This window comes from Telopea speciosissima, chromosome 5 (assembly GCF_018873765.1).
Source record: "Telopea speciosissima isolate NSW1024214 ecotype Mountain lineage chromosome 5, Tspe_v1, whole genome shotgun sequence".
Classification (NCBI taxonomy): Eukaryota; Viridiplantae; Streptophyta; class Magnoliopsida; order Proteales; family Proteaceae; genus Telopea; species Telopea speciosissima.
The window spans coordinates 6962467-6975226 of record NC_057920.1 but is presented as its reverse complement, the minus strand read 5'-3'; the positions used below and the strand labels follow the sequence as shown (position 1 = coordinate 6975226).

At 37.5% G+C, this 12760-nt stretch overlaps 3 protein-coding genes across 3 annotated transcripts; 2 read left to right on the top strand and 1 right to left on the bottom strand.

Moving 5' to 3' along the window:
- Positions 1 to 458: 458 nt before the first annotated feature.
- On the top strand, positions 459 to 1475 carry LOC122662304. The gene is made up of 2 exons (XM_043857893.1): positions 459 to 768; positions 971 to 1475. Exons 1-2 carry the CDS (start codon positions 501 to 503, stop codon positions 1450 to 1452), a joined length of 750 nt encoding a protein of 249 aa, XP_043713828.1. The 5' UTR covers positions 459 to 500; the 3' UTR covers positions 1453 to 1475.
- A 3905-nt stretch (positions 1476 to 5380) lies between these two features.
- LOC122661815 lies at positions 5381 to 6169 on the top strand. Its single transcript, XM_043857329.1, has 2 exons — positions 5381 to 5642; positions 5727 to 6169. The coding sequence occupies exons 1-2, from the start codon at positions 5492 to 5494 to the stop codon at positions 6167 to 6169; spliced, it is 594 nt and encodes a 197-aa protein (XP_043713264.1). The 5' UTR covers positions 5381 to 5491.
- Positions 6170 to 9729: 3560 nt separating this feature from the next.
- LOC122661214 lies at positions 9730 to 10506 on the bottom strand. Its single transcript, XM_043856553.1, has one exon. The coding sequence runs from the start codon at positions 10478 to 10480 to the stop codon at positions 9731 to 9733; it is 750 nt and encodes a 249-aa protein (XP_043712488.1). The 5' UTR covers positions 10481 to 10506; the 3' UTR covers position 9730.
- Positions 10507 to 12760: the final 2254 nt, after the last annotated feature.

The following is a 12760-nucleotide window of genomic DNA, read 5'->3' as shown; positions in this document are numbered from 1 at the left end:
ATGCAGACGCAGTCCATACAGCCCAGCTGCTGTAGACTCTTCCAAGAAAAGAACTGGAATCTGTTATCCATGGGAGGAGTGCCAAGAAAAAGGACTACTCCCTCACCAACCGCCTATTAGATCAATAAGATACAATAATGGAGTAGACTAGATGGGCCACGGCCCACAGTTGATGATTGATCCACCATCCATCCTACGGCCATGAGAGCTCATCCTCATGTATAGATAAACCCATGAGATCGAAGAATTTTGTTATACAGTTTGCAACCAATAATTAATGTACTCGTATTCCAACTTTCCAGCATAAATATTCTCTACCGATCGATCTATCTAGACTCTAGACTCTATATATAAATATATTCTCCATCAAGTGCTTGTACCCTTCATAGAGGAGGTCTCAACGCAACGGTTTAAAAGCCTGGGAAACCCATAAGTAGAAAATCCTTCAAGAGAGTCTATCTACAACATTTCACTACTTCTTCACTAACAAATCTCCATCGATGGAAATCAGAACCGCTCCTTCTCCTCCAATCCTTGAAGAAGATCAGAAACAGATACTCCATTTCAGTCATCCACAGCATACCCTGTTTCAAATCACCCTTCCCTATTTCTTCACGTGCATGGGTTGCAAAGAATTCGGTGCAGGCAACAGGTTCAAGTGTCTACACTGTGATTTTGAGCTCCATGAGTTCTGTGCCTTGGCTCCACCATCTCTAAAAAGCCACTCACTCCACACTCAACACTCTCTCGTCTTCTTTACTAAACCAGGTGAGTTCTCTGATGTGTCTATTCGGCTTCAATCTAGTGTATGGGTCGCCCCTAAATTGAGCCAACCTAGTATGAGATAGGTTAAAGAATTTGATTTAATGTATTTTGTCAGCGTTGAAACTTTTGATGTATCGATCAAGAACTTAACAATTGTCCTCAGTTTTCTTGAATCTAATCAATGGTTATTCTGAATTACTTGAAGGTGGATATTTGCGATCAAGCTGCGATGTATGCAGCAAGAGCATGAAAGGATATGCTTTTCGTTGTAGTACATGTAATTTCGCTATGCATCCTTGTTGTGCTCAGCTTTCCTGGGAAATGAATTTTCCGGTGCATGTCCACACCCTTAAACTGTTATCATCAACGATGTCAACAAGTGGAGACTCGGATTTTTTCTGTAATGAGTGTAAGAAGAAGCGATCTGGTAGGGTTTACAGATGTGGGGCTTGTGAGTATAACCTCCATGCAGTTTGTGCTAAGAATATGGTTAATGGTTTATATGCTAATGGCATCAAAGCCCCTGAAAACCCTAGCAAGTTTGGGCGAGCGGTTGGGATCGCATCTCATGTGATAATAGGGTTCATTGGAGGGTTGCTTGAGGGGATTGGAGAAGGGGTTGGTGGAGCTTTATTTGATACTATTGCTATGAAAAGCAGTTCCATCACCAAAGGAATATCAAGTTAAAACAACCAGATTTTGTATTATTATTTGTTTCCAAACCCCTGGCAAATGAACCAAACCCTTCTTCCCCCTTCCTCCCCCAATCCAAAGAATTGAAGAAGGGTACGTATGAAGGATATGTAGCTTGTTGTGAATTGTATGTGTTTGTTATGTGCCTAATGGGGCCCATTCTAGTGTATGGGTGCTAGACTGGGTCAGTCTAGTATGACATAGGTTAAAGGATTTGATTTAATGCGTTTCATTAGCTCTAGAGCTTTTAACGTATCGATCAAATACCTTATAGTATTTTTGTAAAGGATTGACTGCTATAAGTTCATGATAAATTATGATTTACCTCACGAATCATGTTTGTATTGAGAATTAATATGTTTGTATTAATGGATATAGTTTTCGTATGTTTGTTTTGTCCTAATCATGGTTGGCAATTCAAAGATCAATTTGATTCGTGTACAGTACACATTGGTTGGAAAACAAATTATGGTATCTAGATTTGATTCAAGAGCACTTCACTCCATGATTTTTTATTTTATTTTTTCCTTCTTTTGGGTGGAATGAAAATTCCAATAAAATTGCGACCTTTATTTAGGGTGAATGGATAATATATTTTTTAAAAAAAAATTGCAACAAGAAAGCATTATGTGGTATATACCATCCAATTAGAGTGAGCACCATGATTGCTTGTGAGATCCTTAGAAACTCCAATGGCTTCATAATGTGGTTATCAAATGTATAGGAAAATATTGTATTGTCTATATTATGCAATGTACGGAATCCTCATAGCTCATGTGGCATTGTTTTATCCTTCCAAAATTTTAAAATTTTCATCTTCTCTTCCTGCTTCCTCTGTTCCACATCATCTGAACCCCATTTTGGAACATGCCTCCAGATCCCAATTGCCATAAACTAATTGGAGTCTGTTTGAGACTCTGAATCAGGGTTTTTAAATTGGGAATCGGTGATGGAAATGATCAATGCCGATTCTTATTTGAATCGGGTCTGAATTGGCCTAAACAAAAAACCCTAGAATCAGTAGATCCTAGTAATATTCCGTAGATCCTTGAGTTTTTTGTTTTTTTTTTTTTTCAGAATCGGTTGTATTAGATCGTCAAAAATCGGTTTTGGTATCAGCTATATTGAATAGCTAAAATCATTATTGGTATCAGCCAATTCCCTCAGTTGTGATCTGTTTCTAGTGTAAAAAGAAGTAACAAGAACTCAATTAACAATGAACATTAGTCATATATTACAGCCAATAATTGGGAACGAAATTAGATGTTTTTACTTTTTACACCCCCCCTAAAAAAAACAAAAACAAAAGAAGAAAAACTTAATAATTTAATGGCATGTTATTCAATAAGTGTTGGAAATTAGAGAGTTATAGTCTCACGGTTTGTTCAAGTCTTGGTATCTTCCTATAACTCTCCACATCTAATGTTTTTAGTTTTTAAATTGGACTCTCAAACATGGTCCAGAGCCCACGGTCCATTAATTCTTTTTCTCACATTATCTTTCAATGCGTTAAATTTGCTTAGGGAAAAAGTTCTCTGTCCGGGAGTATGGCCTATGCCAGCACTCACATGAGTCTATCTCTCTCCTCCCCATGTAAAAAGACACCTCTGTCTCCTTGTTTTAAGAAGGAGAGAGATAGACACATAGGAGTGCTGGCGTAGGCCACACTCCCGTACAGAAAACTGCTTCCCATTTGCTTATTATTGGAGGGCATCAAAATGACCCCAACTTCACAGGTTGGTTAATATTGGCCCCACTGTGTGCACATGGCTGCTGCTGCGCCGCACGATGCGCACAGCAGCGCTCCAGTTACAGCAGCGGATAAAAATTCTTAATACTTTGAGGTGGCGTGTGCAATTGGCCAAAAAAAAACAAAAAAGACATGTAATCGATGTTTAGTCAGGTAGTGCCTACATCATCGTAACAGCCAATAAAAGTGAATGCAGGGCATCAATAAAAATGTAATTTTGTATGTCTTGATGGAAGTAGGTTGGTAGGAGCTAGGAGAGTAGGTGAATCGTTATCCCCTCCAATTCGCTGTCTGCTCCAATTCGTCCAATCCCTCATATAGGAGTGGAAATGACCACCCTACCCCTTACTTGAACACACTACCCAAGGTGGGGTAGGCTGGTCATTTCTGCTCTTATGTGAGGAATTGAAGGAAATTGGAGCAGGCAGCGAGTTGGAAGTGATAATTATTCGAGAGTACGTAGCATAGTTTGAGGAATCGGTACACATCAATATCGGTGGAGACTTATACCAGTCCTGTATTGGTGGATCGATACAGACATGGGTAAAAATGAGAAAATAATATTTTTAATGAAAACATAACCGATCCAGACCGATCCGGTTCAGTAACAGTCTCTGCGGATTACTAAAACCCTGGTAGGTTTTATTTATTTATTTATTTTTTTTTTTTTTTAAACATAAGAAAGAAAAAATAAAAAAAGAGAGGAAAACTTTGTCAAGACTCAAGAGTAAGGCTGCCAAATTTGTATCGTTTTCAACTTTTGGAGTTTTTATTGAAATATGTTTTCAACTTTAAATCGAATAAGAATAAATACCTGTGGAGCTGCATTCGAAACGTGAAGAGATGAAACAAACCTTTCCCTGAAATTACGACTGAATCCTTGACTTTGTGGATCAAGGATTAATATATACTCTCTCAACTTTCCAATTCCCCACGTTAATTAATGCTTTTAAAAATAGAATTTTCTTTTTTCTCTTAACTTCCCATTAAGCCCATGTTTTTGTTCATTAATATCAACGGCATAAGTAATCGGGTCAAGAAAACAGGCTGTGATGAGGGAACCTCTAGCTATTATATTGTTCATCCAATAAAAGATCCATGGGCCATCAGGGTGACCCGATCATTCGATCCACTTCGAAGATGAAGGGTAGTCAAAAAATCTTGAAGGTGGGACACGCTGCCGAAATCACTTGCAAACTCCTTTTCAAGTTAAAAGCAAAAAGGAAAGCAACAGAAACTTTTGCCTTCTTGCAATGCTCTCAGTTTTTCTCCCCTGAGCACTATAGATAGATATTTTGTATTCCCCACTCTTAATCTTAAAGCTTTCCATCCCATCAGGAATCCATCCAGAGTCAAGACTGGTAACGGTTCCAATTTGGATCCTCTACTATCGAGCTGTCCGGCAGGACTGTGCTTTCATGACACAGTGAGACAGGGAATGACTGTCTTACCCCTGCTTGGACAGGGATAAGGCAGTACGTCATTCCCCACCTTGCTGTGTCTCGACAGGATGGTCCTACCGGGCAGCCTGCAACATTATTTCTCAATGAGATGTAATGAGATGCAGATACAATGCATAATGTAGCCAGCTACAGTAGACTATAGTTTTTGGGTATTTTGGTAAAATTCTTATATAGGGTTTTGTTATAAATATGTAACAAGGGTTATTTCTTTGTAATGCAATTAATCCTATTTTCCATTGATAGTGAAACAAATCTCATCTCACTGTGGACGTAGACAATCTTATCAAATGATTTAAATCCTTATATTTGTTTGTGTGATTGTTGTTACATATTTCCATTTTTTTTCTACCTCGTGATAGGTTTTGTTTTCAACGATTGATTTCCTTCTCTTTTTTTTTGTTATTCCTTATTTTATTTTGGGTTGATATATATAAAAACCCATTATATATATATATATAATATATATATATATATATATATATATATATATATATATATATATATATATATATATATATATATATATATATTGCTGGCATCCTCTTTCCGAGAGAGATTGATAGAGATCTACCTTTAATTATTCTCCATGAAGTGCTTGCACCGTTTATAGAGGCCGGTCTAAACGGTTTAAAGCCTGGGGAACCTATGATCAGAAAATCCTTCAATTCAGAAAATCGAGAACTACATCTCTCTCACTCCATCCATGGAAATCAGAACCTCTCCTCTTCCAATCCTTGAAGAAGAGGAGAAAGAAATTCTCCATTTCAGTCATCCACAGCATACCCTATTACCAATCAACCTTCCTTCTCTCTTCAAGTGCATGGGTTGCAAAGAATTCGGGGCAGGCAACAGGTTCAAGTGTTTAGAATGTGATGATTTTGAGCTCCATGAGTTCTGTGCCTTGGCTCCACCATCTCTAAACACCCACTCACTCCACACCCAACACTCTCTCGTCTTCTTCACTAAACCAGGTGAGTATAACTACCAACTCATGTTGTCTCCTCAGTTTTCGATCTTGATTCTAATAAATGGTGGTTCTGAATTGCATGAAGGTGGTGGATATTTGAGATCAAGCTGCGATTTATGCAGCAAGAGCTTGAAAGGATACGCTTATCGTTGTAGTACATGTAATTTCGGGATGCATCCTTGTTGTGCTCAGCTTTCCTGGGAAATGAAGTTTCCGGTACATGTCCATACCCTCAAACTCTTATCATCAAATAAGATGTCAATTACAAGTAGAGATTCGGATTTTGTGTGTCATGAGTGTAAGAGGAAGAGATCCGGGAGGGTTTACAGATGTGGGGTTTGTGAGCATTACCACCTCCATGTAGTTTGTGCTAAGAACATGGTTAATGGCCTTTATTCTAATGGGGTCAAGCCCCCTGAAAAGCCTAGTAAGTTAGGGCAAGCAGTTGGCGTTGCAACTCATGTGATAATAGGGTTTCTTGGAGCTCTGCTTGAGTTGATTGGTGAAGGGGTTGGAGAAGCTTTATTTTGATATAGAAGAAGAAGAAGAGAAGAGAATTATTATAGAGTATGATCGAAAGCTATGTGGTTTGTTGTGAAATTGCCTGTAGTGTTTTTTCAAGTGTTGATTGCTATTAGTTCATTAATGTACGTAAACTTTGATTTACCTGATCATGATTATGTTGTATTGAGAATTATTGGAAAATTATTTTGAGTTCAAAGTTCAATTTGATTATTGTAATCACTGCCCTTAAGAAAAATAACATTAATTTTTATGGAGGGTCAAAAAAATTAGGTTAATTTGCAACATTCACAAACTAGGTCTTTGAAGCACATGAGTTTAATTGGGTTTAGTTCATTAATTCTATCCTTCACATGCACAGGGTCTTGCTTCTTATCCATCAAAGCAAGGCCTTCTTTAAGTGTTGGGTAGTTATTTGGAAAATACTTTTTAATTTTGGGCTGAATGGATAGAATCCAGTCTAACTAACTTACGAAAGGAAAATGAGAAATAAGTGGGTTGAGCTTGTCTTCCATATTGCCACATACTAACTAAAGACCAATCCAGTTGGATGCGTGGGCTTTACTTCCATTGTTCTTCTTCTGTCTATCTTCTTTTGGGCTCGGTTCCGGCTGACCCGCATTTTTCTAATTGTGTTATATAAGCTACCTACGTACAGATGAGCCATGTTGAGCGTACAGAGATTGGCGATGAGAATTAATGTTGCATTTGGTATGTATTCTAGCTGCTAGAGCGATAATATTCGAAGAAATCATGCCAAACACAGCCTTAATTTGAAAAAGTACACTATATATGATTCCAAGCACTTTCAAAGCATGGATGCATAGTTTGTTCTCTTTAACAAGATTGACCAACAAAATAATACTGAGGTTGAGAAGATGAAATGACAGATGTACATTAACTGATTGAGTTCCTTGTCCAACTACATAGCATACGCTAGTACCTCCCTATGTATATTTTTCTCCTCCCAAAATAGAAGACATATATGTCTTTATTGGAGGAAGGAGAGAGATAGACACAGGGAGGTACTAGTGTATGCTACGCAACCTAGCAACATTCTTGCTCCTATATGTTAAATAAATAGTAGGTCAGAAATGTTTAAGATCGTCTGAGGAAAACAATAAGATTGCGTTTGTTATGATTTCTTGGAATGCATCATTGACCTAGAATGCATACCAAACACACCCGTTAAAGTTCATTGTAAAAATTCAAGAGTGGCTTGTCAGTTGTTAATAGGGGTGGGCATTGGGCAGCAGAAGAGATGGAATTTAGCTCGTCTCCAGGGAGCCCAGCACGCCCAGGGTGCTGCCAGCTGTTGGTCTGTGCCACACACATCCCTAGGCATGCACCAAGATGTGTGCAGCACAGCTCAGCCGCTGGATGCCCCTTGGCAGCACCCTGGGCGCTGGGCCCCCTGAAGAAGATCCTAATCCAAAGAGATGGCCGGAGCCTGACCTAACCTCAGGTTTGAGCTTTCCCAGACCAAGCCCAACCTTAGAAAAACTATTTAAGCACCAGCCAGGTTCGGGCTTGGACATGTTTGCTCTATTAATGGGCTTCAGCAAAAGGGAATGTGAGAATGATGAGACTCATTGTTTCGAGAGCTAAATCACATCAAATCACCTTGGATGAAGAGATTCTATCTTCACCCTTGGTAACAAAAAGCTTCTATTCTATTTTATTATTATTGTTTATTTGAAGTGACGCAAATGATTAGTAACTCTTTGATTGGTGGATAACTAATATATTGATTATGCTAAATTATGCTTTTGGCAATACTGGCTTGCAATAATGAATGAATGCACGAACACAAATAATGATTATTCATTAACTGTTGAGCTACATTCCAAATTCTACAAAAATCTTAGTTATCCACAAGGTTTTGCTATTCTTGTGGTAGAAATGTTGAGTCACAGAATAAAAGTTATTTTTTACATTGATCTTTAATTCTTCAATTCTCGGAGCACAACCTCTATTAACAAAATGGGGAATCAAATCCAACGTAGATTATGATCTGGATCAAATCGATTCTTTTTTGAATCTCCATACGTGTAATTCCTTTGAAAAAATAGGATCCAATGGATGTACATTGAAAATCATTTTTTCTTTTTCATATTCCTAGAGACTATTTTTTGATTGTGAGAATGAATGTCTATCAAAATATGCATATTTTACTTAATATTCTAAAAAATTATATATTTTTTTTAAACTAATTCATGATCTAACATGTACATAATGAAAACTTCATTCTCTACTCTACAAGAATATTTATGAAAGCGTTTAGATATATTGTATTTTACTTATACTATGTAATGCATGCATGTGTTTATGCCTAATGAGTGACATATATACACATAAAAGGCTCGTATTTGTACGAGTTTCCGGGCTTGGGTGGGTTTCAGATTAATTACCTAAGAAGGCACCAATGCAAGCCCAACGCAATTTCAGATATTTATTTTTTACCGCAAGCCCAAACCCGGCCTAAAAGGACAAGCCCAAAACTTGGGTTTTTTTTACAGGTTGGGCTGGATTGAAATTGGATCAGAATCGCTCATGACCTATTCCATCCTGATTCCGCTTGCTTATTAAAGTCTTAAAGCCTTGCTTTCATAAATGAAATATTGTATGGTAAAAAGTGAAAAGTTAAAGTAAAAGGACTTGGCATGTCTCTTATTTCACAACCATCAGCATTTATACCCTTGCTTTTCGCCCATAAAAGAAGTTCTTAGAAACTTTTTTTTTTTTTTTTTTTTATTTCTTTCAAAAAGGTTGGGAAGGTATACACTGTCTCCAAAATATGTATAGTTAGGTTTCTGCCACGGTGGGGTTTGGGGAGAATCATAACGTACAATTGAGCAAGTTTACCGATGGGCCAAGGCCCGCCGCCCTCCTTTTGTTGTGCGAAACTAATCCCTAATTATTGATCTAAATTGTGAAATCCCTACCTTGCTCTATTTGTTCCTATTGAAAGCCATATAAGAGGAATATTTGCAGATAAAATCAGTAGGAAAATTTAGAATTGGTTTTTTAAACTTTAATATTACTTTTTTCAGAAAACAATGGAGCCCTAATAAAATTCCTTTTCTCCTATAAGTAGAGATGGAAAGAGATGGTTGGACTAAACTTTTCTTTTTGGGAGGGCTTGGGATTTACACAAAGTCACCTAATTTTTTTGAAGAAAAAAAGGAGGAAAAATATAACAATTTAGAAACCCAAATATGACAATTTTTTTTTTTTTAAAACTTACAAAATATGTGCCATATATATGTAACCAAACAATTTATAAGTAACTATGGTTCATACAACCAACCACTGACTTGCTTGTCTCTCCTTAAGAGTTTTAAAAAAAATAATTTAATTTAATAAGAATAGGCAATCAAACATGTTATTGTCATATACACATACACAGCTACAGACAAAGACACAGAGAGCCCAAAACATAGAAAAGCCCATATATAACTAGAAACAGTAATACCCATATATAATAAGCCCTATAACACCTTAACCCATTAGGATTTAAAGAATTTAAGTACAAACCCACCCATGAATGCTTGTAATTTTATCTTTCTTTCATTTGGATATTAAAGCCCCAACAACAGCAGCTATTATAGCCGTAGGATCTCCAAGAATTGCTGAGACAATAACACGAACTGCACCAGCAGCAATCTGGCAACACTTCTTTACCTTCTTCCCTGCTTTCCCCTTGTGATGATGATGATGATGATGATGATGATGGCTATGCAAAGTACCTTTCAGACTTGGAATTCTCGTTTCCAATTCCCTTACCTTGTTCTTGTCCACATTAAGATACATAGCTTGCCAACTCTCCATAAGCAACTCCTTCACACATGACACATGAAGGTTATAGTTCTTACAATCAGACCTATAAGACCAACCAGGACCTTTCCCACCACAACAATGACAAGAACTAGAAAGCTTTAGACACAAATATAAGTTGTGTTTCCCATCATCTAATACTTGTGGGAGATTTGCACAACATGGGTGAAGATCGAAACCACACCCATTGCAGTGGTACACAAATCCTACCACGTCGTTACTGCAAGCATCACATACCCTATCCACACTACCTGGTGGTTGCTGATAGAACATGAATTCACATTTCTTGTAGAAGGGGTGAGTGGTGAAAGGCGGCGCAACCGCACAAGCCTTGTGTAGATCGAATTCGCATACCTCGCATTTGTATTTCAGCCCAATTCCGGCTTCCTTGCACCCATCGCAGTTGAAGGGGACTTCTGTGTACTGGAGCATAAGCTTGTGTTGTGGGTGACTTGAGTGAAAGATCTCCTTATCGATCTTCATGGAGGGAGGGGACGTTAATTTTTCTCAGTTTGGCTCCTCTTCCTAATTACGTTTTGGAGAGGGTTGAGGGTGGAGAGGTTTGTTTTATAACTTACAAGAAGAGTGTTAAGAATGTTCCGTGATTGGGAAATGATCAATTGGAAAAAAGTGGTTTGCTAACAATCTTCTACGCATCTACTTTGCTTAATGTGTTAGACAAGAGATTTAAGTAACTTTGCTGGATCTGTGTGGTTAATAAAGGAGTTGGAGTGAGGTTGAGTAAAGGATTTAAATACACCATTGTTAGACCAAAAAGGGATACTTGAGTTTGTTTAAGCCTAGCCCTAGTTGATCAAATTTAACTTCCTAATGGTACAATTAAATCTAATAATTTAGGCTGGCAATTCTAACTTGGGGGTGGGAAGAGTTGGAGAATGAAACCTCGGTTTTTTACCCTAGCTTCGGCATATCTGGCTCTACAAGTGGACTCGGATAACCCATGAATACCATTTCTAGATCCAACCCAAAAACTTAAGCTAGTAGTTGAAGATGATCCAACATGGTCTGCGGTATCGGTATCGTATTACCTGTATCGAGTGAGACGTATCGATTTTGCTAGTCATCGATATTGATACCGTATCGATAGCATAGTACGGACAAGTGGTAAAAGTGTCAAAAAAAAAAAAAATCATTTTTAAAAAAAAAAATGAGAGGCAAAGTTGTTCAATATAGTCGATCCATATCAATATTATATCAATTTTGTAGGTTACAGATACCCGTTCCAATATCGTGCACTGTACCTTCGTAGTAGCTCCCAACATCTTTTAACATACTGTTCAACTCAACCCATTTTATCATGACAAGAATCATTAATGACTATTTACTAAAAAAAATTGAATCATTAATAACTAACCTTTTTGTGTGTGTCTATGGTTTTTTCTCTATCCCTCGGTAATTAAAAATGGTTAATTATCGGTTAAGTGCTGCAAATTAAACTGGCTGCCGACCCCTCAGATTGGAATTTGGAAAGCCAAAAAGCTTGTTCATGTGAGGGGTAATGGCCTAGCAGTCCAGTGGTCAAATGGTACAAATCTAGATTCTAAACTATTAGTAGGTTGGTGTGATTTTTATCTTTTTCTTTACAAGTGACAGAGAGAATTAGAGCAGAAGACGACTTTGACAGTTCACAGTGGGGACGTACGTTGGATGTATTGGATGGGACCCAACAAAATTGGATTGATCTTAAGGAGTTACGTACGGGTGGAGTTTAAATTCGGGTCCGTTGAAGTAAAGCACGACAAGGAAAACTGTGAACAAGAAAACACAAAGAAAAAGTTGCATTTCATCTGGATTAATAATTGAACATATGGAAGCTTCAGCTACAATAAAGAAAGAGAATCGAATCTCTATAGTCTCTACCGGCAAACAAATACTTCAAATTAATTCAAATGCAGAAGCTCTTTGTTTTGGAATTTGGACTTCATATCCAACCCCTATTACAAGCTTGGAATCTGCTTTGATGACTTGATGCTGACCCAGCTCGTTGGTTGAACCGATGAACCATTCAATCCGTTGCCCTCTAGATGGGGTTGTTCCATTGATTACCATCAAAGCTAAATAAGGATAGCCCATGAAGTTAAACCCAAAATCGTAAGATATTTGTTAAAACAAACACCACTAAATACGAACAAACAAAGATGACACTGAGATTTAACGTAGTTCACACATTAATATGATGTGCTATGTCCATAGACGACACTGAAGATGATTCACTATGCAATGAAAGAAAATTACAATGAAGATCGTTGAAGAATAACCAAAAGTGGTAGCAAGAACTCTCACCTAGAAACCCTAAGTCAAGAATCCTCAAATCTCTTTTGTTTCACTTATTTGCACAAAAAGACATGAAAACATATAAATACTCCTTCGGGCGGGTCAATCCATTGCCCAAACCCTCCGCTACCATCATAGACCTTAGAAAAAATCCCATTTGGTCACCCCAAAAAATGTCGAAGCAAATCAATCTTCAAAAACGAATACAAAAATTCGAGACATAAATATCTATCCCTTTTTTTTTTTTTGGGTAAATGATGGACATATATATCTCAATGGTATATGAAGACACATGCAAAGTCGTAACTAGATAATCGATGTGAGATTATACTTCTATAACTCCATAATCCCAACGAGAAACCCGGGGGAGGAGGACTATGGATTTTGAGAAACCTCTACTATAAGGCAAAAGTTTTCAAATCTAGCAAGACTAATTTAAGGGTATCTCTTGTTTGGCAGACTTTAGTT